General features: G+C 42.4%; 1 protein-coding gene across 2 annotated transcripts; it reads left to right on the top strand.

Moving 5' to 3' along the window:
• The first annotated feature begins 335 nt into the window (after positions 1 to 335).
• Positions 336 to 24,789, top strand: LOC109896209 (SEC14-like protein 2). Of its 2 annotated transcripts, XM_020490507.2 has the most exons (12): positions 336 to 536; positions 2,517 to 2,592; positions 10,086 to 10,129; positions 10,921 to 10,983; positions 11,877 to 12,065; positions 13,168 to 13,263; positions 13,367 to 13,427; positions 16,057 to 16,140; positions 16,419 to 16,525; positions 19,638 to 19,777; positions 20,964 to 21,133; positions 21,531 to 24,789. In XM_020490507.2, the coding sequence occupies exons 1-12, from the start codon at positions 483 to 485 to the stop codon at positions 21,821 to 21,823; spliced, it is 1,377 nt and encodes a 458-aa protein (XP_020346096.2). In that variant the 5' UTR covers positions 336 to 482; the 3' UTR covers positions 21,824 to 24,789. The 2 variants fall into 2 exon arrangements, with proteins under 2 accessions (XP_020346096.2, XP_020346099.2); XM_020490510.2 differs by lacking the exon at positions 2,517 to 2,592 and having other exon boundaries at positions 337 to 536.
• The last annotated feature ends 696 nt before the right edge of the window (positions 24,790 to 25,485 follow it).

Genomic DNA, 25,485 nt, shown 5'->3' with positions numbered 1-25,485 from the left:
CACTGTAAATGTTGGTTTAAACTTGTGATGGCATGTTTCATTCTTATTTTGCCCACTGTAAATGTTGGTTGTAGCCTGGCGGTCAAGAGCGTCGGGTTAGCAACTGAAACGTTGCTGGTTCGAATCCCGAGCTGACTATGTGAAAAATCTACAAATGTGTCCTTGAGTAATGGCTTAACCCCAGTCGCTCTGTGTGAAGAGCGTCTGCTAAGTCACGTAAAATGTTTGGCTTCTCTCCTATGTGTAACCTTGAATTAACTTGGCAAGTCAGGATGTGGGTGTTTCCTCTGGAATTTACACATTTACGACTTGACAGACAGGGATGGAGAAGAGAACAGCGCCCCCGTCGAGCATCACCATACAGTACGATACCGTGACAGACCGACTGCAGTCAGTCCAACAACTGGGACAGCAGTGTGTCGTTCTCAAACTTCCATTGAAGGCAGAAAAACAGCTTTTTTTGTGTGTTTTGACGTGACGTGATGAGCGGCAGGGTTGGCGACCTCAGCCCGAAGCAGGCAGGGGCATTGGAAGAGGTAAATATCTGTATTGTAGGCTACATTTCTGTTTTTGTGGAGCAATTATTTATGTTTGTCGAAGTGACAATCGCGGATACTGTTGAGGACGGTAAACACCTGGAACCTAGAAAACATATGGCTACAGTTAATTGTAACTACCAATAGAATATTATTGCATCATGTCGTTCTCCCTGAAGTTTCTCTATAAGGGCGTTTTCACACAGTTCTGAGCTGTACGCCTAGTTCGATTCAGAGAGCTTAATTTGATCAAGTTGGTTTCACACTGGCAAATATCAAACTAAAATGCCTAAACAAAACCACGTGTTCATGCAAGTCATTTGTTTATTGGAGAAAAATGCTCACGTTAAGTCAATATATGATTATCAAAAAGCATAACATAGCATCAATAACCCAAACTTCATATTACTTTTGCCTTGGTCTTCCAACAACATGCAGGAGAAACAGCGCAATAGCTGCACCAATATTCAGTAGCCTATATCCCCTACCCTAATCTGTGTCGGTTGCGTTCGTAAATGCGCTGATACTCACAGATATCAAATTACCGTTGGTGTGTAGGCGAGAGCACCGAGGTCAAATTAGTTTCATATTGGATATTCGGTATTCTGCCGTCAATAGCTATTGAGCTAAGCATGCTATGACTATGAACATGATGTATTCTGAATCAGGGGATGATAGAACAATCCACACTTTTTTGTTCTTCCTGATTTCAATCTTCAATAGCACTTTAACAAATATGCCATGACTATGAAAATGATATATTCTGAATCATGGGGAGGATGGAAAATGAGAGAGAGAGTTTGTGGTGATATTGTTCCATATTGATGGATTGAAGATGTTTTGTTGATGCGAGTTGGGTGCCTGTTTGATGACATCTAGTTGACATCAGAATGAACGAATACAATTCTACCCATCCATTTTTCGACATTTAAATTATTACTATATAGCCATTGATTCTTGAAGAATGTAACTTAAAAATGCCTCATGAGCAACGGTCTTACCCCATCAGAACCCCAAATCTATGCTTGTTTACTCAACTTGTTTGTAAACAATGTAATTGTAAACAAACACTGTATAGCTTCCAAACATGGTTAAAACTATCATTTTGATGTCATGGATGGTTAGTCCTTGCATCCATATTTTAGATTCCTTGTGTCTATTTATTTGAGAGCGGTTACATCTCCCATGCGACATTCCCTCAGCAGTTTACCAAAATAAAGTGGCGGGGTAAATGGTTTGTTATTGTTTGAAACCCAGATTGCCCGTTTAGAAGGGGTCCACCTGCAGGACTATTCAATGTCCATGATCCAGACTTACTATCTCATAATTCTGACTTAAACCTAACCTAACTGGATTTGACATCAACCTCCTGAAGGCCTATTATTCCATGAATGAATTCTCAGCTTATGGAATTGAGTTTCTCCGGTCTTGGTTCGTTACTGTCCTTTTATGTCAACTTTCTAATATTGTCTTGTGTTTATGTTTATATCACGCAAAGCTCAAACATACAAGCAGCTATCTGATTGTTTGTGTTATCTACGTATCTCTACATAACACATTTTAATATGCCAGAATCAACAGACGTGTGACAGTAGTGTCACAGATTGAGGCAATGTGTATGATTATGGTTTCATCGGTCTTATTTTATGATATGAAACTCGATGTCTGAGTGTGCTCTCTAGTGGACTTATTTTTGTGATTGTTAACTTATGATTGAAAATAGGAATTTCCCTCAGAAGTCACACTATTGAATTTATTTTGACCTATGCGCTTTGTTTAATGTGTAAGAATAGATTAACTTCCACATTTTGAGGTGGATTGCATGTGATTTTAGACAAGTGTCTGTGATTTTCATAACAATTAATTTCATATCATGTGCTTTCATTCATGTTTACAACTAAACCCTTGTCTATCACTAACACACCTTTGGCCTCTCTCTCTCTCTCTCTATCACTGCCACCCCGTTTCATCCTTGGGCAGTTTCGAGAGAGGATTCAGGACGTTCTTCCACTACTTCCTGCTCATCATGACCACTTCCTGTTGCGCTGGCTCAGAGGTGAGGTAAACTAAAGTTGGTGGGAGACTAACTACAGCTGTTGCTTCATCACGGCATGGTGGTGGGCTTGGAGTTGGACTAGTATAATATTCTGCTAGGAGAGCTGTAAGGCTGTTAATAAGACCCTGCTTGTGTATGGACAAACTCTCAGGTCTAGCTGGGTTACTGGGATACGCTATGGAAGAAGTCACATTGAACACGCAGAAAAAGCAGGCGCAGATATTGTAGTTTGACCAGAACAATTTCAGCAGTTGAAACTTGTATTTCTCAATAGTTTTTCAACACACACAACCAACAGCTTTTCAAATAGAAAGCGACCTTTAGGGAACTTACAAAATCTGTTTACAGTAAATGCCTTCAGTTGGGTGTTATGGGGGAAGAGTTTGAGAAAGAGAGAACATTTAGAAACCAAGTTGTTTAGCTTGGACATGGATATTGTTAGTGTCTGTGGTCTAGAGTTGATTGGTCGAGTGACAGGTTGCGGGAACACAGAGAGTGAGAGGTTGCGGGAACACAGAGAGTGAGAGGTTGCGGGAACACAGAGAGTGAGAGGTTGCGGGAACACAGAGAGTGAGAGGTTGCGGGAACACAGAGAGTGAGAGGTTGCGGGAACACAGAGAGTGAGAGGTTGCGGGAACACAGAGAGTGAGAGGTTGCGGGAACACAGAGAGTGAGAGGTTGCGGGAACACAGAGAGTGAGAGGTTGCGGGAACACAGAGAGTGAGAGTATTGTTTGTTTTCTTTAGCATTTTAAATGTGTCTGTCCTCGTCTGTTAGTGTCCCAGTGTTTTGTTACTTGTCATGTTTTGTGTTTGTGGACCCCAGGAAGTGTAGCTCCTGCTTGTTCTAGATGGGACTGGGCTGAACTCACACTGGCTCTCTGTGCATCATTGTTATTTAGGGCAATGCACATTAAACCTGTAAAACAGGTTTCAAGGGAGAGAGGGCAATTATCATGGTTCACAAAGGTTTCTTTAAAAGCTGAGAGATCCCATGGCACTTATCATAAGAGTAGGGGTGTTAGCATTGGTGTCCTGGCTAAATTCCCAATCTGGCCCTCATACTGTAACTTCATGGCTACCTAATTATCCCCAGCTTATAATTGGCTCATTCACCCCCTCCTCCTCTCCCCTGTAACTATTCCCCAGGTTGTTGCTGTACATGAAAATGTGTTTTTTTTAAAGTGGAAAGACATTTGAATCCAAGGCAAATTATTGCAGCAGTCGACTGCTGCTTTGTGAAAGAGCCATGACATGGGAAATCACTGTGCCATTTTGTTTAGAGAATAAAGATATGTAGCTGTGTTACTTTAGATGTCATCCAACAGATTTCAGGGGACGTACACTATCGTGACCCATGTGACAGGAAGACGGGGTGAACCCAGAGGTTGTTAACCTTCTTTTTTTCTTTTTTTTTCACACAAACATTGAACAAGTCTGGCGTTGCATAGCAACATCACTCAGAGGTAATGGTCTGGTCTGTCTAGACCAGGGATGGGCAACTCGACCACGGCCCCCATTTTGTATGCCCGTGGATCTAAATGTAATTCATTACAGTTACTAGTGCTGAGCGATTAGTGCTTTTTGAGGTCCGTTGGGTTTCGTTTTGATTATTCCCCCAAAAATATTCACGGTTTTCAATTTTGTTTTCGAGGAGTTTTTATTGTTGTTGCATTATGTGGGTTTAATGCTGTAACAACACTGAATAAAACAATCAATAAAAGTCCCATGATGGTAGGGACGTCCTGTTACTGCTGATCACTTAACAACCTTCATTTACACACGTGACTTCACTGTAATAAAATGTTCCAGTTGTGTTTATTACACTAGTTTTATTTGATGACTTTATTATTTCATTCCAAGTCATCATCTCATCTCTATAGAGCTGCTGTCTGACAAAAATCACTATTTTTAGTAGTTCTTCAAAGTAAATAAGGCCTACTTGTATGACTGCTGAATAACAACTGTCAATGGGCGGATCACTTCTGTCAAGTCGCCTTTCAAAGTGTTTTGCATTACGAGGGATGCAACTTGTCTCACATGTCGACTGCAGGAACAAAAATAATGCGACCAAAGGGAAATGTAGTTTTTGACTCCAAGTTTCAAAAGTTGCTCTTCACCGACTTCATCCCGCCGCCATCGACCTGCATAGTGGGAGGCTCTATCGTCAACCAATCACAAGGTTTTTTGGTTTGTTTAACCCACAGGAACGTGACCAATGACGTGACTGAAACAGGAAACTACTTTGCCTCAGTTCATGTATACAGTGGATGTGTACAGATGAATGTGATATTTGAGGCTCTCGCTCTCACCAATTGATTGTACAATGTACAAACATATTTTCAGGTTGTGAGTGTTTGATTTGGGGCTGGAGACACGTTTATTTCGACATTAAAGAAAGAAATAAAAAATATTTGATAAAGAATGTCAGTCATTGCCATGTTGTACTGAGCCTTGCTGTTGGAAACACCACATCAGTATCCCCTTTTGGTGTGTCACAGATGCACCTCTCCTGACTTCACTCCTAGACTTTCCCCTTACCACTCAAACAAGTTATTTATTTACTTGCCTAGTTAAATAAAAATGTTTGTTTGCTATGAAGATACAATATCACTTAGGCCTATTATTGATACAGTATCGCCTTTAGGCTACACCTTACATCCAAGCCTTGATTCAAGTTGGATGTATAGGCTAATCTATTGCAGGACTCTGAAGCCAGTTTGAAATGAGCCACATTAGCCCGCCAGTCAACGACAACGGCTGCGTTTAGACAGGCAGCCCAATTCTTTTGACCAATCAGATCAGCTCTGAGAAAGATCTGACGTGAGAATATCTGATATGATTGGTCAAAAGTCCAATTAGTGGGGGAAAAAAATATCAGAATTGGGCTGCCTGTCTAGATGCATCCCTTGTGTATTGACCATTCAGAGCTAATTGTGCTCTGTGGGTGTTACTGAGTAGGCCGATATCCCATTTAATGACTGCACAGTCCATAGGTTAGGCTGTGAAGTGCATTTAGAATATTCAATATGCACAATATGCTGACGGGGAAGGTGATTTCCCACAGTCAAAGTCCTGCAATCCAACAGCAGGGCTCTACAGTGCAACCATTTTACTCACATATTGAGCCTGAGTATTTTGTTGTGTGACCTGGAATTTTAATTTAGGACCACCAGTGCGCTCGAAAAAATGTAAGGATTTTAGCTTTCAAATCAAAATCAAATGTATTGGTCACCATACACGTGTTCAGCAGATGTTATTGATCACCATACATACACGTGTTCAGCAGATGTTATTGATCACCATACATACACGTGTTCAGCAGATGTTATTGATCACCATACATACACGTGTTTAACAGATGTTATTGATCACCATACATACACGTGTTTAACAGATGTTATTGGTCACCATACATACACGTGTTTAACAGATGTTATTGATCACCATACATACACGTGTTCAGCAGATGTTATTGATCACCATACATACACGTGTTCAGCAGATGTTATTGATCACCATACATACACGTGTTTAACAGATGTTATTGATCACCATACATACACGTGTTTAACAGATGTTATTGGTCACCATACATACACGTGTTTAACAGATGTTATTGATCACCATACATACACGTGTTTAACAGATGTTATTGATCACCATACATACACGTGTTTAGCAGATGTTATTGCGGGTGTAGCAAAATGCTTGTGTTCTTAGCTCCTACCGTAATATCTAATAATATCCGTAATATCTAACAAGTAATAACCCAAAAGTAATAACCCAAAATACACGTAAATCTAAATAAGGAATGCAATAAGAATGCATACATATGTCAGAGAGGCATTGGACTAAGATACAGTGGTATAGAATACAGTATATACAGTATATACATATGAGATGGGTGATGCAGTATTTATAACCTGAAATATGGTGCTCCTGAATTTCTTTGTGTGCGCCTATGTAAGAGTATTACTTTAGACCATCCCCTCTCCCATACCCGGGCGCGAACCAGGGACCCTCTGCACACATCAACAGTTTACCCACGAAGCATCGTTACCCATCGCTCCACAAAAGCCGCGGCCCTTGCAGATCAAGGGGACCCACTACCTCAAGGTCTCAGAGCGAGTGACGTCCCCGATTGAAACGCCACTAGCACGCACCGCTAACTAGCTAGCCATTTCACATCCGTTACACCTACATTTTTAAAACTTTAAGCGCACATGTGCTCCTTGTAACGAAGGTCTGCTTTAGAACCCTGAAGAGCTAAGAACTGGTGTTGGAACCTAAATTATTTTCCAATCGTTTCATTCTGAATGAAACCGTATTTTTTTTTGTTCTATTCCACTGTTCCGACCTGCAAAATAACGTTTTGATCCCCCCCAAAAAAGTACAGGTTTATATCATTCCTTTAAGTTCCTTTTTAAACCTCTGAAATCACATTACTACCAATCAGTTCGGATAAAGCATCTTGCTATGGAGCGGGCAAGCTGTAGCCTAGTTGTTTACATGCGAGATGGACAGTGTAGGGTGCGAGATGTGAGAGAGGGTGAAGGAGGAGGCTTTTTTTGTTGTTGCCCTAAGCATCTTGTTATGACATGCATTATCTGAATTAGGCAATTATACATACGGATGAGCGGCTTCTATCGAGGAACTTTGAATGTCTGAAATTCAGAGAGTTGGCTTAACATTGGACCACAGCTAGCTAGCCAGCTAACGAGCTTGTGTGTGCAGAGCGTCATCAGGATTAAAAACATTTTCCCTTTTGGTAGTTCATAAATCCAATGTGAAACATTAACTATATTGCCTTCTAGAAAATATTCATACCCCTTGACCTTTTCCATGTTTTTGTTGTGTTACAGCCTCAATTCAAAATGGATTAAAACATATATTCACCCATCTACACACAATACCCCATAATGACAAAGTGAAAACATGTTTTTAGAAAGTCTTGCAGATTTATTGAAAATGAAATGCATAAATATCTAATTTACATACACTACCGTTCAAAAGTTTGGGGTCACTTAGAAATGTCCTTGTTTTTGAAAGAAAAGCATGCTTTTTTTGTCCATTTAAAATAACATCAAATTGATCAGAAATACAGCACTTTCTTCTTGTCGGTGTATTCTTGTTCTGAGAGATGAAGGCTATCCTATGCGAGAAATTTTCAAGAAACTGAAGATCACCTATAACACTGTGTACTACTCCCTTCACAGAACAGAGCAAACTGTCTCTAACCAGAATAGAAAGAGGAGTGGGAGGCCCTGGTGCACAACTGAGCAAGAGGAGAAGTACATTAGAGTGTCTAGTTTGAGAAACAGACACCTCACAAGTCCTCAATTGGCAGCTTCATTAAATAGTACCCCCAAAGCACCAGTCTCAACGTCAACAATGAAGAGGCGACTGCGGAATGCTGGCCTTCTAGGCCGAGTTCCTCTGTCCGGTGTCTGTGTTCTTTTGCCCATCTTAATCTTTTATTGGCCAGTCTGAGATATGTCTTTTTCTTTGCAACTCTGCCTAGAAGGCCAGCATTCCGGAGTCCCCTCTTCACTGTTGACGTTGAGACTGGTGTTTTGCGGGTACTATTTAATGAAGCTGCCAGTCTGAAATCCCTGAGCGGTTTCCTTCCTCTCCGGCAACTGAGTTAGGAAGGACGCCTGTATCTTTGTAGTGACTGGCTGTATTGATACACCAGCCAGTGTAATAATAACTTCACCAGGCTCAAAGGGTTAGTCAATGTCTGCTTTTTTTTAAAAAATTTTTAACCTATCTACCAATCGGTGCCCTTATTTGCGAGGCATTTGAAAACCTCCCTGGTCTTTGTGGTTGAATCTATGTTTGAAATTCACTGCTCAACTGAGGGACCTTTACAGGTAATTGTATGTGTGGGGTACAGAGATGAGGTAGTCATTAAAAAAATCATGTTAAACAATATTATAGCAATATAGGTAGTAGCATGCCATTTGGGACACAGCCACTGACTGACCCCTGCTGTCAGCTGGCCACTTAATCACCTTAGCTAGAGTATTAGATAGGCTGCTTGGCATCCTCTCCTGTCCCTTCTGGGTCAGTACGGTACAGTGCTGCTACTGTAAGCGGGAGGTCTGATATAATGTTTTGGCACACAGTGGAAGGAAGCCTCAGGCAGGCGACCGGACGCTTTAAATCTCTTAAAGGACCCTTCAAGCTGGAATTTTTCATGGTGAAGCAGCCACGTCTGTTTGCAATTTTACAACAAAGAAGTTACTGCAAACAAACAACCAACAGTTTTTCCTGCTCTGACATCATTGCACGAGCGATAGAAGAGCACCTGTGCTGCATTTTTTTTCTCCCACGCTGCTGCTCAGTTTGGCAACAAAAACAATAACAATGGTGGTGGGGCGGCCAGTGGCGCGGATTCCCATCTTTAATGGAGGCTAGCGATAGTCTGTTGTCATGGTGACACAACCAGCTCTGCCCTGCTCATTGGCTGAAACCCAGAGTGAGGAATAAATGCAATGTCTGGGTATATAAAGAGAGATGAAGGCAGTCAATTCAGGAAGTAAACTAAAATCACAATTCAATAATAGAAAAAAAGGATGTCTGTTTTCAATGACTTCTCAATAAAGTGAAAAGTAGAAGCTATTTATTTTAAAAGTTTGTAAATTTCTGACTAAAATTCAAATCACATGCCTTCAATTTGAATTAGGCCCAACCCTGATGGAAACGAATTCTTCACAGCCATAGCTGACCGAGTCACTGTGCGTTACAAATGGAACCATGTTCCCTCTCTAGTGAACTAAAATGGCACCCTATTCCCTCTAGTGCACTCAAATGGCACCCTATTCCCCCTAGTGTACTCAAATGGCACCCTATTCCCCCTATTGCACTCAAATGGCACCCTATTCCCTCTTCAGTGCACTTCTTTTGACCAGGGCCCATAAGTAGTGCACTAAATATGGAAAAGGGAGCTATTTTGGACGCAACCAGTGCCTCTCATCGTCTTCTCATGAACGAAAAGGGGACTTAGGGTCATTTCCTGTTTGTTTGCCAGTAGTTGTCTGTTGATAATGTTTTTAACATTAGTTGTGGAGGACAAATATGCTCTGTGTTTCTCAAATAGACATAATACATGTTGAATAACCACACACACACACACACACACACACACATATACACACACACACACACACACATATACACACACACATATACACACACACATATACACACACACACACACACACACACACATATACACACACACATATACACACACACACACACACACACACACACACACACATATATACACACACACACACACACACATATACACACACACACACACATATACACACACACACACATATACACACACACAGATACACACAAAAATACATTCCCAATCACCATCAGCTGTTATCTACAACCATAGCTATTATTCACCCCCACCCCCTCCCCTCTTCTCTCTCCCCCTTTCTCCCTGGCCCCTTCTCTTTCTCCTCTCAGCCAGGAACTTCAATGTCAACAAATCAGAGGCCATGCTGAGAAAGGTAACCCTCCCAGTCCACCCCTCTCCTATGTTGTTCTTATTGAAACATGTAGCTATATGGCTATTGTCTATCTGTTGTATATTGTCAATGCTACCATTAGACTAGACCTAGTGTGACCAGTGGTTTGTCCAGCCAGCCTTACACAAGCCATCTGAAATAATGCTACCATTAGACTAGCCCTAGTGTGACCAGTGGTTTGTCCAGCCAGCCTTACACAAGCCATCTGAAATAATGCTACCATTAGACTAGCCCTAGTGTGACCAGTGGTTTGTCCAGCCAGCCTTACACAAGCCATCTGAAATAATGCTACCATTAGACTAGCCCTAGTGTGACCAGTGGTTTGTCCAGCCAGCCATACACAAGCCATCTGAAATAATGCTACCATTAGACTAGCCCTATTGTGACCAGTGGTTTGTCCAGCCAGCCTTACACAAGCCATCTGAAATAATGGGTGGAAAGCCCATGGAAAATAGCAGGGATTGTGTCACATAAAAGTGCTGCTCACAAAAATTTGGTCTAATGCGGAACTTTAATCTCATTAAACAATTTAGCCTACTGTGCCATTATGTCATGTGACATTTGATATCCCTTTCATGCTGAGGGGGTATTTATGCAGGTATTAGTCACTCTGACAGTCTGACTGATCCACTTAACTCACTATACTCACTGTTCTCCTGTCTGTGTGAGCGTGTGTACGTCCTTGCATGCCTGTGTAAGAGCGAGGGAGGGGGGGAAGGGTGCAAAGAACATGCTATTACATGTAAAAACTGTTCTATCATGTTTTATTTCAGCACCTTGACTTCAGGAAACACATGAACGCAGACACAATCACCACAGAATGGCAGCCTCCAGAGGTACCGGTCTGTTGTATTAATAGTGTGTTCTCGTGGTATTAATAGTGTGTTACCATGGTATTAATAGTGTGTTACCATGGTATCAATAATGTGTTCTCATGGTATTAATAGTGTGTTACCATGGTATTAATAGTGTGTTACCGTGGTATTAGTGTGTTACCATGGTATTAATAATGTGTTCTCATGGTATTAATAGTGTGTTACCATGGTATTAATAATGTGTTCTCATGGTATTAATAGTGTGTTACCATGGTATTAATAGTGTGTTACCGTGGTATTAATAGTGTGTTACCATGGTATTAATAGTGTGTTACCATGGTATCAATGTGTTCTCATGGTATTAAGTGTGTTACCGTGGTATTAATAGTGTGTTACCGTGGTATTATGAGTGTGTTACCGTGGTATTAATAGTGTTACCGTGGTATTAATAGTGTTACCGTGGTATCAAGTGTGTTACCGTGGTATCAATAGTGTGTTCTTGTGGTATTAATAGTGTGTTACCGTGGTATTAATAGTGTGTTACCGTGGTATTAATAGTGTGTTACCGTGGTATCAATAGTGTGTTACCGTGGTATCAATAGTGTGTTACCGTGGTATCAATAGTGTGTTACCGTGGTATCAATAGTGTGTTACCGTGGTATCAATAGTGTGTTACCGTGGTATCAATAGTGTGTTACCGTGGTATCAATAGTGTGTTACCGTGGTATCAATAGTGTGTTACCGTGGTATCAATAGTGTGTTACCGTGGTATCAATAGTGTGTTACCGTGGTATCAATAGTGCGTTACTGTGGTATCAATAGTGCGTTACTATGGTGTTAATAGTGGGTTACCATGGTATTAATAGTGCGTTACAATGGTATTAATAATGTGTTACCATTGTATTTGTGTCCAGGTGATAGAGAAGTACCTGTCAGGTGGGATGTGTGGGTACGACCGTGAGGGGAGCCCCATCTGGTGGGATGTCATCGGCCCCGTGGACCCCAAGGGCCTCTTCCTGTCAGCGTCTAAACAGGACTTCATCAAGTCTAAGATCAGAGACTGTGAGATTCTGCAGAAGGAGTGTGAGCTGCAGTCTGAGAGGGTATGAGAGGGTTTTATTCATATGTGGAGGGCCTGGAGTTGTTCCTGAACATTTATTTTTTTATTTATTTCACCTTTATTTAACCAGGTAGGCTAGTTGAGAACACCTTTATTTAACCAGGTAGGCTAGTTGAGAACACCTTTATTTAACCAGGTAGGCTAGTTGAGAACACCTTTATTTAACCAGGTAGGCTAGTTGAGAACACCTTTATTTAACCAGGTAGGCTAGTTGAGAACACCTTTATTTAACCAGGTAGGCTAGTTGAGAACAAGTTCTCATTTGCAACTGCGACCTGGCCAAGATAAAGCATAGCAGTGTGAGCATACAACAAAGAGTTACACATGGAGTAAACAATTAACAAGTCAATAACACAGTAGAAAACAAAGGGGGGGTCTATATACAATGTGTGCAAAAGGCATGAGGAGGTAGGCAAATAATTACAATTTTGCAGATTAACACTGGAGTGATAAATGATCAGATGGTCATGTACAGGTAGAGATATTGGTGTGCAGAAAAGTAAATAAATAAAAACAGTATGGGGATGAGGTAGGTGAAAAGGGTGGGCTATTTACCAATAGACTATGTACAGCTGCAGCGATCGGTTAGCTGCTCAGATAGCTGATGTTTGAAGTTGGTGAGGGAGATAAAGTCTCCAACATACAGTATGACCTGACCAGGACAAACTCCTGCCACTAACCTTAATGAGATTAGATACAAACTCCTGGCACTAACCTTACTGAGATTAGATACAAACTCCTGGCACTAACCTTACTGAGATTAGATACAAACTCCTGGCACTAACCTTACTGAGATTAGATACAAACTCCTGGCACTAACCTTACTGAGATTAGATACCGCTAATGAAGTGGTCCTGTCTAGAATCTTTGTCATCTGTTAAAACCTCTGGGTTACAGATCTGAGATGATACTTTGATACTCTCTCTCTCTCTCTCTCTGTCTCTCTCTCTCTCTCTCTCTCTCTCTCTCTGTCTCTCTCTGTCTCTGTCTCTCTCTCCCTCTCTCTCCCTCCCTCTCTCCCTCTCTCTCTCTCTGTCTCTGTCTCTCTCTCTCTCTCAATCTCTGTCACTGTCTCTCTGCTGTAGTTGGGGAGACATGTTGAAGCCATCACTATGATCTATGACTGTGATGGTCTGGGTCTCAAACATTTATGGAAGCCTGCCATCGAGACTTACGGAGAGGTACACACACACACACACACGCACACACACACTGTTCTGTAGAATCCAGAGTGTGAATGTGATGATACTGTGTGATCGTTGTGTTGTTGTTGTACCTCTACAGATCCTGACCATGTTTGAAGACAATTACCCAGAGGGCCTCAAGAGACTGTTTGTCATCAAAGGTAAGTTTCATCACCACTAGCACACGGGGTAGGGACCCCCTACCATTCCAGGTATTTGAACTATTCCACAGCTAGCACACCTGAATCAACTTGTCAACAAATCATCAAACCCTTGATTATGTGAATCGGGTGCGCAAGTTTAGGGCTACAACAAAATTGTGAAATGTCTTAGTATCACCGTGGTAAACCTACCTGTGTAGTGTGTCTCACATATCTTTATTTAAAATATACAGGTGATGTCGATTAGTAGCATTGCCTTTAAATTGTTAAACTTGGGTCAAACGTTTCGCGTAGCCTTCCACAAGCTTCCCACAATAAGTTGGGTGAATTTTGGCCCATTTCACCTGACAGAGCTGGTGTAACTGAGTCAGGTTTGTAGGCCTCCTTGCTCGTACATGCTTTTTCAGTTCTGCCCACAAATGTTCTATAGGATTGAGGTCAGGGCTTTGTTATGGCCACTCCAATACCTTGACTTTGTTGTACTTAAGCCATTTTGCCACAACTTTGGAAGCATGCTTGGGGTCATTGTCCATTTGGAAGACCCATTTGCGACCAAGCTCTAACTTCCTGACTGATGTCTTGAAATGTTGCTTTAAAATATCCACATAATTGTCCTACCTCATGATGCCATCTATTTGGGAAGTGCACCAGTCCCTCCTGCAGCAAAGCACCCCCACAAGATGATGCTTCCACCCCCATGCTTCACGGTTGGGATGGTGTTCTTTGGCTTGCAAGCCTCCACCTTTTTCCTCCAAACATAACGATGGTCATTATGGCCAAACTATTTTTGTTTCATCAGACCAGAGGACATTTCTCCAAAAAGTACGATCTTTGTCCCCATGTGCAGTTGCAAACCGTAGTCTGGCTTTTTTATGGCGGTTTTGGAGCAGTGGCTTCTTCCTTGCTGAGTGGCCTTTCAGGTTATATCGATATAGGACTCGTTTTACTGTGGATATAGATACTTTTGTACCTGTCTCCTCCAGCATCTTCACAAGGTCCTTTGTGTAGTTCTGGGATTGGTTTGCACTTTTCGCACTAAAGTACGTTCATCTCTAGGAGACAGAATGCGTCTCCTTCCTGAGCAGTATGACGGCTGCGTGGTCCCATGGGGTTTATACTTGCGTACTATTGTTTGTACAGATGAACGTGGTACCTTTAGGCGTTTGGAAATTGATCCCAAGGATAAACCAGACTTGTGAAGGTCTACCATTTTTTTTTTTGAGGTCTTGGCTGATTTCTTTTTATTTTCCCATGATGTCAAGCAAAGAGGCACTGAGTTTGAAGGTATTCCTTGAAACTCATCCACAGGTACACCTCCAATTGACTCAAATTGTAACGGTTTTCTAGGTGTGGTGAAGGAGAGTCGGACCAAAACGCAGTGTGTAGATTGCGATCCATTTTTAATCAAACAAAAATAAACACGAAATAACACAAACACTACAAAACAATAAACGTAACGAAAACCGAAACAGCCTATACTTGTCAACTAACACAGCGACAGGAACAAAGACACTAAGGACAATCACCCACGACAAATTCAAAGAATATGGCTGCCTAAATATGGTTCCCAATCAGAGACAACGATAAGCACCTGCCTCTGATTGAGAATCACTCCAGACAGCCATAGACTTTGCTAGATAACCCCACTAGCTACAATCCCAAATACATACACACCAAAACCCCAAGACAAAACACACCACAATACAAAAACTCCATGCCACACCCTGGCCTGACCCAATACATGAAGAAAAACACAAAATACTTAGACCAGGGCGTGACACAAATGATGTGAATTAGCCAATCAGAAGCCTCTAAAGCCATGACATCATTTTCTGGAATTTTCCATGCTGTTTAAAAGGCACAGTCAACTTAGTGTGTGTAAACTTCTGACCCACTGGAATTGTGATACAGTGAAATAATCTGTCTGTAAACAATTGTTGGAAAAATGACTTGTGTCGAGCACAAAGTAGATGTCCTAACCGACCTGCCAAAACTATAGTTTGTGAACAAGAAATTTGTGGAGTGGTTGAAAAGAGTTTTAATGACTCCAAACTAAGTGCATGTAAACTTCCGACTTCAACTGTATATATTTTGTGGTACTTTTTACCCCTTTTTTTTACCCCCTTTTTCATGTTATCAAATTGGTAGTTACAGTCTTGTCCCATCGCTGCATATCCCGTACGGACTCGGGAGAGGCGAAGGTCGAGAGCCATGCGTCCTCCGAAACACAACCCTGCCAAGCTGCACTGCTTCTTGACACACTGCTCGCTTAACCAGCCGCACCAATGTGTCGGCGGAAACACCGTACAGCTGGCGACCGAAGTCAGCGTGCATGCACACGGGCCGCCACGAGTTGCTAGAGCGCGATGGGACAAGGACATCCCAGCCGGCCAAACCCTCCACTAACCTGGACGATGCTGGACTAATTGTGCACCGCCTCATGCGTCTCACGGTCTGCGACACAGCCCGGGATCGAACCCAGATCAGTAGTGACGCCTTTAGCACTGTGATGCAGTGCCTTAGACCGCTGCGCAACTGTGTCTCACATCTCTTAAACCTATATGAGACACCAGTGTATCGCACCATACTGTCACTTACATGGTCCTTTCTCCCCTCCACCTCTCCTCAGCCCCTAAGCTCTTCCCTGTGGCTTACAACCTCATCAAGCACTTCCTGAGTGAGATCACCCGCAACAAGATCATCATCCTGGGGGGTGAGACACTTCCTTATTGACATCGGAATGTTCCCATAAAAATTTACTGTTCTAGAATGCTGAGTAAAGAATTGTCAGCTCTATGGATGTCATTTCTATGAGTCACACACTAGGTTGTGAATACATACAGTTTTTATACCCATCTTAACCCTACATTAAGATGAAGGTTATGAATGTACTAACTGTTATCCGCTCTGAATAAGCTTCTGCTAAATGACTGAAATGTAACATGGTAACATCAGTCTCTCTCTCTCTCTCCTCACCTGTGTGTTGTGCAGCTAACTGGCAGGAGGTGTTGTTGAACTACATAGACCCAGAGCAGCTTCCTGCCGCGTACGGAGGGAAACTCACCGACCCTGACGGGGACCCTCGCTGTAGGAACAAGGTGAGCTCGCACCACCAGGAAGTGGGACGCTTTTTTCATGGGGGGGGGGGGGGTTCATGACCCCATTCTCATGTTGCTACAGCTAGAATGATAGGCTGGAGAGTTCAATTCTGCACTCATTACTGCTCTTAAGTAGTTTTTTTGGCGCTTTTTGTTGTTTTGACTTTCATTTTCAGCATTTAGTAGTTTCTCCATACCTGCCTTAGTGGTTTTGCAGTAGGATGCTGCCTACTAGATATTAGGCTGTGAGATGAGAGCAGCTTTGCTTTGCTGCCTGTGACCACAAGATGCAGTAGGCAGGACTAGTGAATATTAAGCTGCATCCTGCTGGCAGTGTGGCTAGATAAGGAGTCTCTGTCGGACAATTGAACTCCTATGGGTGATCCGTTGAGATTGTGGACTGTACAGCATCAAGAAACGATTCACAACCAGTCTTGACAGGCTCTTCATTCCTTCTGGTCACTGAGATGTTATAGGCGCTCCAGGTGGTTTCCTTTGGGTCTGCTTCCACAGGATACAGTCTGATGGTGATTGGGTATTTTATGTTAGACAATGTTGCTGTCATGGATCTGCTTCTTCTTGCTCTACAGTTCAGTCCTACCTTTTCACCTTGGACCTCGCTGCTAGCCAACACCGCCAATGGCCCTTTTAGTCATCTTCATGGCATTAAATGCAGTTGTTAGTTGTTGTCTAGATGCAGGCTTGGGCAGACACATGCTGACTGATAAATTGGTAATTTCATTACCCAGAAAAACTGATCTTATGTCTGATGTTTCTGTAGATATATAGGTAGAGATGTCTTCCTAACCGGAGATGAGGAGCAGGAGGACAGGTCTTTGTCATTCCAAATGAGGCCCAGGAAAATCTCATAGAACTCTTGGAATCTTTGAGTATTTTTGGAATGACTTTGGAATCTTCAGGAAGACTAAGATTCTAAGGACTGAAACTCTCTACTTCCATTTTTAGTCATTTAGCCATTTTCAACATGTGAACAGGAATTTAGTTAGCTTTTTATCATTGGTAGACATCTAGCACTATACTTTCTAGCTATCCCACTACTTTATGTGTAGTGCTTCGGTCAGGTACTTGGTGGAGCATTTCTTACTTGTTGACCTCTCTGTGAACGTGAAGAACTGATGCTCAATCCAAAGAGAGGCATGTAGAGACATGACAAAGCAATTCAAATGTGTTTGATGAGACTTTGGTCTGAACTAGGTTAACGCCTTGTTGACCGAGTTCAGACCAAAGTCTCATCAGATATATTTTATTAGTATTATCATATCAAGGGTCAAGACTTCCACAGGTCCTAGTAGTTCTACATTCTATGTGTGGAATGTTGCAACTTCTGCTGCGACTGTGAGGCGCTGGAAGGTCGTGCAGACGTCATCACCCATTTACTGTATAGACAGATTAGATTAGGGGGTCTGTTTGTACAGTACAGTGTACAAGGCAGATTATGCAAACAGTCAGTCAAAGTTGAAAGGTCATTTGTAACACGTTTACCGTTGGCAGTGCCACAAATGCATTTGGGCCTGTTTGTGTCTGCACCCGTGCTCAGTAGTGATGCGCGGGTCAGCAGTTTGTTCACCTGCAATTGCTAATAATCCATCCGCAACCGCACGACTATATGTGATAAAGTGAAAATGTCAGACCCTCACCTGACCCTAAACCACTAATATAGAAAATACAATGTACAGGCAGAAATTACCAAAATATTTTTTGAAATGCCGTTTTTTTTAGAAAGGCCTATGTTACTGTTTTTAATTTCAAACATTTTGTTAGGCTATTTTCAACTTGTCTATAATTAGACACATGCAGCTTCTCTTCTGTCATTATACTGTATGTTGCCCTAGAAGACTAAATAAACTCACCAGAATAATAACATACATCAATAGAATTAATCTTTCAATCTAGTTCGCATCGGTAAAGCTTGTTTTCTTTCCTAAAGCCACTTGCCCCATGGATGTAACCGCATCACTAGTGCTCAGCTCGGAACATTCCACATGGCATGTAATGGTCCTGTGTGATCCCAGGCATGTAATGGTCCTGTGTGATCCCAGGCATGTAATGGTCCTGTGTGATCCCAGGCATGTAATGGTCCTGTGTGATCCCAGGCATGTAATGGTCCTGTGTGATCCCAGGCATGTAATGGTCCTGTGTGATCCCAGGCATGTAATGGTCCTGTGTGATCCCAGGCATGTAATGGTCCTGTGTGATCCCAGGCATGTAATGGTCCTGTGTGAATTAACTGTGGACTGATGTTAATCGCAACCTTCTCATGGTCCTGAGTGAACCGTCATTCTCCATCTTTCTCTCCCTCCACTCACATGGAATATACCACTCTCCTTACTGCCCCCTGTTGGTAGCTTCCAGTTACTGCTGGAACTAAAATATTTTACTCTTCCGTCTGTTTGGTTGAGCTGAGGGCTCCCTCTCATGTGTTTGGTCCAGCTGAGGGCTCCCTCTCATGTGTTTGGTCCAGCTGAGGGCTCCCTCTCATGTGTTTGGTAGGGCTGAGGGCTCCCTCTCATGTGTTTGGTAGGGCTGAGGGCTCCCTCTCATGTGTTCGGTAGGGCTGAGGGCTCCCTCTCATGTGTTCGGTAGGGCTGAGGGCTCCCTCTCATGTGTTCGGTAGGGCTGAGGGCTCCCTCTCATGTGTTCGGTAGGGCTGAGGGCTCCCTCTCATGTGTTCGGTAGGGCTGAGGGCTCCCTCTCATGTGTTCGGTAGGGCTGAGTGCTCCCTCTCATGTGTTCGGTAGGGCTGAGGGCTCCCTCGCATGTCTGTTGAGGGTTACTACAGAGGAAGATTAACCAGTAGAATGAGGACAGTCAGTGTGGTCAAATAAAATTTGCTGTTCTTGTTTTTATGCAAATAAATAAACAATGGACCTCAGAAGCGTATAATCTGGACTCTCATTTCGAAACTATGAAACCTCAGAAATGTGTTCATAGTAGTAAGTACGCCTTTCTTTTTTATATCCTTTTATTTCCTTCCCTCAAAATAAAAAAAACTTGTTTACTCCCCTAACATTTTTCCTGCTGACTTTCATAGTATTTTTATCAGCTAGACCCACACCATCCATCCTCTAAACACTGTATAAATGTGTTCCAGATCCACTACGCAGGGCCGGTACCTGCTTCCTACTTCGTGAGGGAGTCCGTGAAGGTGGATTATGAACAGTGTCTGACAGTCAGTCGAGGCTCCTCACAGCAACTGGAGTATGAGATACTCTTCCCTGGCTGTGTGCTCCGGTGAGTGGGAACCTGTTAACTTCTTGACGCTACCCATCCCTTAAGCAGGATAATTGTCATCAGCAACCGCTGAATAGCATAGCGCCACAGTCAAATAATATTACTAAAAAATATTCATATTCATGAAATCACAAGTGCAATATTGCAAAACACAGCTTAGCCTTTTGTTAATCCACCTGTCGTCTCAGATTTTGAAATGATGCTTTACAGCGAAAGCAATCCAAGCGTTTGTGCAAGTTTATCGATCGCATGACAAAACATTAAGTACACTTAGCATCAGGTAGCTTGGTCACGAAAATCAGAAAAGCAATCAAATTAATCGTTTACCTTAGATGATCTTCAGATGTTTTCACTCACGAGACTCCCAGTTACACAACAAATGTTCCTTTTGTTCCATAAAGATTATTTTTATATCCAAAATAACGCGACAAACAAACTGAGGTATGTTCAGAAATCCACAGGAAAGAGCGGTCATGACAACGCAGACGAAAATTCCAAATAATATCCATAATGTCCACAGAAACATGTCAAACATTTTTTATAATCAATCCTCAGGTTGTTTTTAAAATATATATCAACCGGGAGTGTAGGTTTTTCAATAGGACAGAGAGAAACAATGGCCGCTTTACTCTGTTGCGCAAAACTCACTCTGAGAGCCCCCACGTATCCACTTACGCAATGTGATCTTTCGCGCTCATTTTTCAAAATAAAAGCCTGAAACTAAGTCTAAAGACTGTTGACACCTTAGGGAAGCCATATAAAAAAGGATATCCCTTTAAATGGAGGATAGGCATGCATAGGAACAGAGAGATTTCAAAATAAGAGGCACTTCCTGATTGGATTTTCCTCAGGTTTTCGCCTGCAATATCAGTTCTGTTATACTCACAGACAATATTTAGACTGTTTTGGAAACTTTAGAGTGTTTTCTATCCTATGCTGACAATTATATGCATATTCTAGTTTCTGGGACTGAGAAATAGGCCGTTTCAAATGGGTACGTTTTTTTTGCCAAAAACGAAAATACTGCCCCCTACACGCAAAAGGCTAACCTCTCTATTCCTCTCTCACCATCTCTGTTCCTCATTCTGTTTCTTTTACTGTATGTGTGTTGTGTATAGTGTAAGACAAAAGGAAAATTAATCCATTCATATTTCTTCCTGTTGTGTCCTGTGTGTATCCTATGCAGGTGGCAGTTTTCCAGTGATGGGGCAGACATCGGCTTTGGGGTGTTTATGAAGGGTAAGATGGGGCAGAGGCAGAATGCATCGCAGATGCAGGAGGTGGTTCCCAGCCAGAGATACAATACCCACCTGGTGCCTGAGGACGGCTCTCTCACCTGCAGCGAGCCTGGAATCTGTGAGTACAGGACAGCCAGACAGGGCGACATAAGGGACTACACGTAAACCCTCCTCACAATAACATGCTGATCCAAACCATACTGTGCTTAACTTGGGTATTTTTGGTTCCAGACACTATACAGCTTGGTTTGGCTGGGTAAGGTTACAGGGGCACATGAGAACCAGGCCTGGCATACAGGGATATACAAACGCTTCATTTACACAGGCAGCCCAAATCTGAACTTTTTCCACTAATTGGTCTTTTGACAAATCAGATCAGCTTTTTTTGCCATAATTTGGCAAAATATCAGAAATGGGCTGCTTGTGTAAACACTGCCAAAGAGGACAAGGGCAATAGGTCAAGGTGTAGAAGGATTGAGGAGAGACATCTAAGTTGTTTTCTTTTGCTTCTCCAGATGTGCTGCGGTTTGACAACACCTACAGTATCTTCCAGTCCAAGCGCATTAGCTTTACGGTCGAGGTCCTGCTCCCCGGCCAATCGCAATCTCTGAAGAAAATGATTGGGATGGAATCTGGGGCCAGCAACCAATCACAGTCTCTGAAAAATAGGGGTGGGTCAGAAAGGGGGGCTAGCAGCCAATCGCAGTCTCTGAAAAACAGAGGTGGGTCAGAAAGGGGGGCTAGCAGCCAATCGCAGTCTCTGAAGAACAGGGGTGGGCCGGAATCTGGGGCCAGCAGCCAATCGTGACAGACTTTACTGAGTTGCTAATCTCTCATGGACAGATGAAACAGGCGAGAATCTGTCAAGGCTCACGTAGAATTATGTGATTACAAGCAGAAGTAGCTCCTCGTTTTAGGGGTTACATCATTGATTATTTGGACAAATCAGGATTGGGTGAAGGCGGGGCTTAAACTGGTGCCGTGATTTTCAAGCCTGTGTGCAGATGATAAACGGTTTCTACTAGATTCCACAGCCACAAAGTCAACATCTATTTTTTGTTTTTTGCCATGATAAACACTGGTGAAATTAGGGTTGGCTGAGAGTTTCCGTTTGGGAAGGAGGAGACTTCGTTTCCTTTGCACATAATTAATCAGAATTGTTAACGGCAATCCCCCCCAGAAGTAAAACAGGATATTAGATCATTTTACTTCTAAGTAACTGAGATTACTGAGTTGCTAGCCTGTCCTAGATTATAGTGTGTCCCAAATGCCACCCTATTCCATATATAGTGCACTTTGGGACACAAGCCTGAGTCTTACCCTCCCAACCATGGTCAGTGAGAACTTGAAAGCACTGAAACAGACCCCACTGGTCCGCACTGAGGGATTTCATCTGACCATGGACCGTTCCATATGCTGCTCAAACAAACAAATGTATGTAGCTCTGATCCAGGGGGTTACATGTGGCTTGCTGATGCTGAGACTTCAACATCGGCAAGCTGCACGTAACGCCCTGGAACAGAGCTAGGACGTACACTGAAGAGAAACCAAGAGTTCCACAACTCGGGGTCCCTAGAATGTAGATGTATTCATACACAAATGTCAATAACAACTGGCTTACTTGAACAGTATGTTTATGGAAGAGATATTTTATCTCATAGCCCGGGGATATCTACTATAGATGACTCTCATTGTTATTGTTCAGGGCGTATTATTCTGCAGTGCTGAACAGGGCACATAGCCACAGAGCAGGGTGTATTATTTTGCAGTGCTGAACAGGGCACATAGCCACAGAGCAGGGCGTAATATTTTGCAGTGCTGAACAGGGCACATAGCCACAGGGCAGGGCGTATTATTTTGCAGTGCTGAACAGGGCACATAGCCACAGAGCAGGGCGTATTATTTTGCAGTGCTGAACAGGGCACATAGCCACAGAGCAGGGCGTATTATTTTGCAGTGCTGAACAGGGCACATAGCCACAGAGCAGGGCGTATTATTTTGCAGTGCTGAACAACCTTCTCAATATTCAAGGAATAAGGAAAGACTTCAGAGATTCATTCTCTCTGTCTCTGTCTCTCTGTCTCTATCTATCTCTATCTATCTGTCTCTCTCTGTCTCTCTCTCTGTCTGTCTGTCTGTCTCTCTCTCTCTGTCTCTCTCTCTCTCTCTGTATCTCTAATTCAAATAATAATAATCAAGATTATTAACGGGATAATCAATAACATTCATTTTATGGCAGGCAGCAATTTTGGGCTTCCGAGTGGCGCAGCGGTCTAAGGCACTGCAGTGCTAGAGACGTCACTACAGACCCTGGTTCAATTCCAGGCAGTATCACAACTGACTGTGATTGGGAGTCTCAAAGGACGGAGCACAATTGGCCCAGCGCTGTCCGGGTTTGGCCGTCATTGTAAATAAGAATGTGTTCTTAACTGACTTGTCTAGTTAAATAAAGGTTAAATATAAAATACAAATGTAGTGTGCTGCCAACCCACAGCTCTCTGCGTCCTCCCCCAACAGGACGGGTAGCCTATTGCTCTTTTTTCAGTTTTATTATTAGTGATTATTGTCCTAATTCTGCCCTGCATGCATTGTTTGTAGTTTTCCTCCAACAATGTAGGATAATGGTACAGAACTCTGCATGCAGGGTTTCAATTAGGTGTTTGTCCCATTGGGTCAAATCTTTGAAAGTGGACCCCACACCTCGCTGCCATAAATTGCAATTGGTTCAATGACACCCAATTAGTTTTAGCTAATTGGTATTTCAATTTGAATTGTTTTTTTTAATGGCGTAGAATGCCCTGCATGCTTTCTCTCTCAGTTCATTCACTGACCCGCTTAGGTGTCCAGTTGAGCTTATTTTTTAAACATAAGTAATTGTAACCTAAACCTAAGTAATCTCTCTCTTTCTCTCTCTCCCTCCTCCTCCTCTGTCTTCTTCTCCCTCTCCTCCTTTGTCTTCTTCTCCCTCTCCTCCTCCTCCTCCTCTGTCCTCTCCTCCTCCTCCTCCTCTGTCCTCTCCTCCTCTGTCTTCTTCTCCCTCTCCTCCTCCTCTGTCTTCTTCTCCCTCTCCTCCTCCTCTGTCTTCTTCTCCCTTTCCTCCTCTGTCTTCTTCTCCCTCTCCTCCTCTGTCTCCTCCTCCTCAGGCCATTTTGACTGTGTATTTTTTGTTGTTGTCATCAAACATTTCTGTTGAACATTTTAAATCCATACGTTGACATACCAGTAGTTTTATTTTCAGGGAAAACAAATATATATATCTATATTGAGTATTGTTAAAGCAAGACCTGTGAGAAAGCTAATATCCACTGTACAAGGTATTGTCTCATTAAGCATCAATATGCTACAACAGGGGTTTCTTTTCACGTGTATTACTGTTAACAGAGATAACCCAATCTAATATAGCATCAGCTTGACTTTTTTTATTTGAGGGACCTGGGTAAATGTTGTTTTGAAGCTCATTTCCTGTAATTCAACATAGTTTAACAAGACTCATGACATCTTTCAGATAGGCTGTTTACATATGAATAAGAATAATAGATAAGGAAGATAAAGTCTAGACCCAAGTTCCCCAAATGTTTCCAAATATGTTTTATGATCATTTATATGAACCCTCAATGTAATTATACATATTCTCTTTTACAGGAAGTGAATAGATCAATTGATAGCAACAGAGTCACACATTGTGTCAAATTTCTATGACTCCTCGGCATTAGAATGTCGTAGCTTAGCTTCTGAATGTTACAGAGACAAACCAAAGATATTAATTCCCATGTGCATCAGAGTCGTGTCTTCCTCTGGCATTTTACCGCTTGTTGCTAGCTTAAAGCATTTTTTTTACCACTCGAATCAAGGAAGGTCCTGTGCCACCCTCCCACGAAACGTTGGCCCCTATAGGGGGCGTGCCCCCTAGGTTGGGAACCCCTGCACTAGAATGACATTCCATGTTGTTGTGTAATTTGAAGCGGCTTGTTGCTGTATACAGGCGATTCTGCAACTACAGGCCTTTTGGTGTCCATGGGGTATCTTGTTCATTTACATATGTTAAGTTGACACTCAAATAACCTTAAACTTTTGTTATCATTATTACATTTTTTTTGCTGGGGGTCACTGTTTCGCATTTAGTTTAATTTTAGCTTAATTTATTTGCACCAAAGAAGACAAGTGATAAACACCCATCCAGATAACAATGAAACCGTGTGCAGGTTGTCAGCCCAAGGACTGATATACAAATCACCTAAAACAAACTCATTACAATACATAAGTACAAAAATAAAAACGTTTTGTTAAAACAGATATCAGATTACTGAGTAGTTTGGTTCATCAGGCTGACCCCCAGTGTTCATGGATCAGATTACTGAGTAGTTTGGTTCATCAGGCTGACCCCCAGTGTTCATGGATCAGATTACTGAGTAGTTTGGTTCATCAGGCTGACCCCCAGTGTTCATGGATCAGATTACTGAGTAGTTTGGT

This window comes from Oncorhynchus kisutch, linkage group LG8 (genome assembly GCF_002021735.2).
Source record: "Oncorhynchus kisutch isolate 150728-3 linkage group LG8, Okis_V2, whole genome shotgun sequence".
Lineage (NCBI taxonomy): Eukaryota > Metazoa > Chordata > Actinopteri > Salmoniformes > Salmonidae > Oncorhynchus > Oncorhynchus kisutch.
Note: the sequence above shows the minus strand (reverse complement) of the source record. Positions and strands in the feature narration are given on the sequence as shown.

What these genes read in the sequence shown, in the direction of transcription:
- LOC109896209 (XM_020490507.2), top strand. Translation starts at nt 483, where the DNA reads ATGAGCGGCAGGGTTGGCGACCTCAGCCCGAAGCAGGCAGGGGCATTG. An exon ending in CAGAATGGCAGCCTCCAGAG is followed by an intron (nt 10,984 to 11,876) that starts GTACCGGTCTGT and finishes ATTTGTGTCCAG; the next exon opens with GTGATAGAGAAGTACCTGTC. An exon ending in GTGAGCTGCAGTCTGAGAGG is followed by an intron (nt 12,066 to 13,167) that starts GTATGAGAGGGT and finishes TCTCTGCTGTAG; the next exon opens with TTGGGGAGACATGTTGAAGC.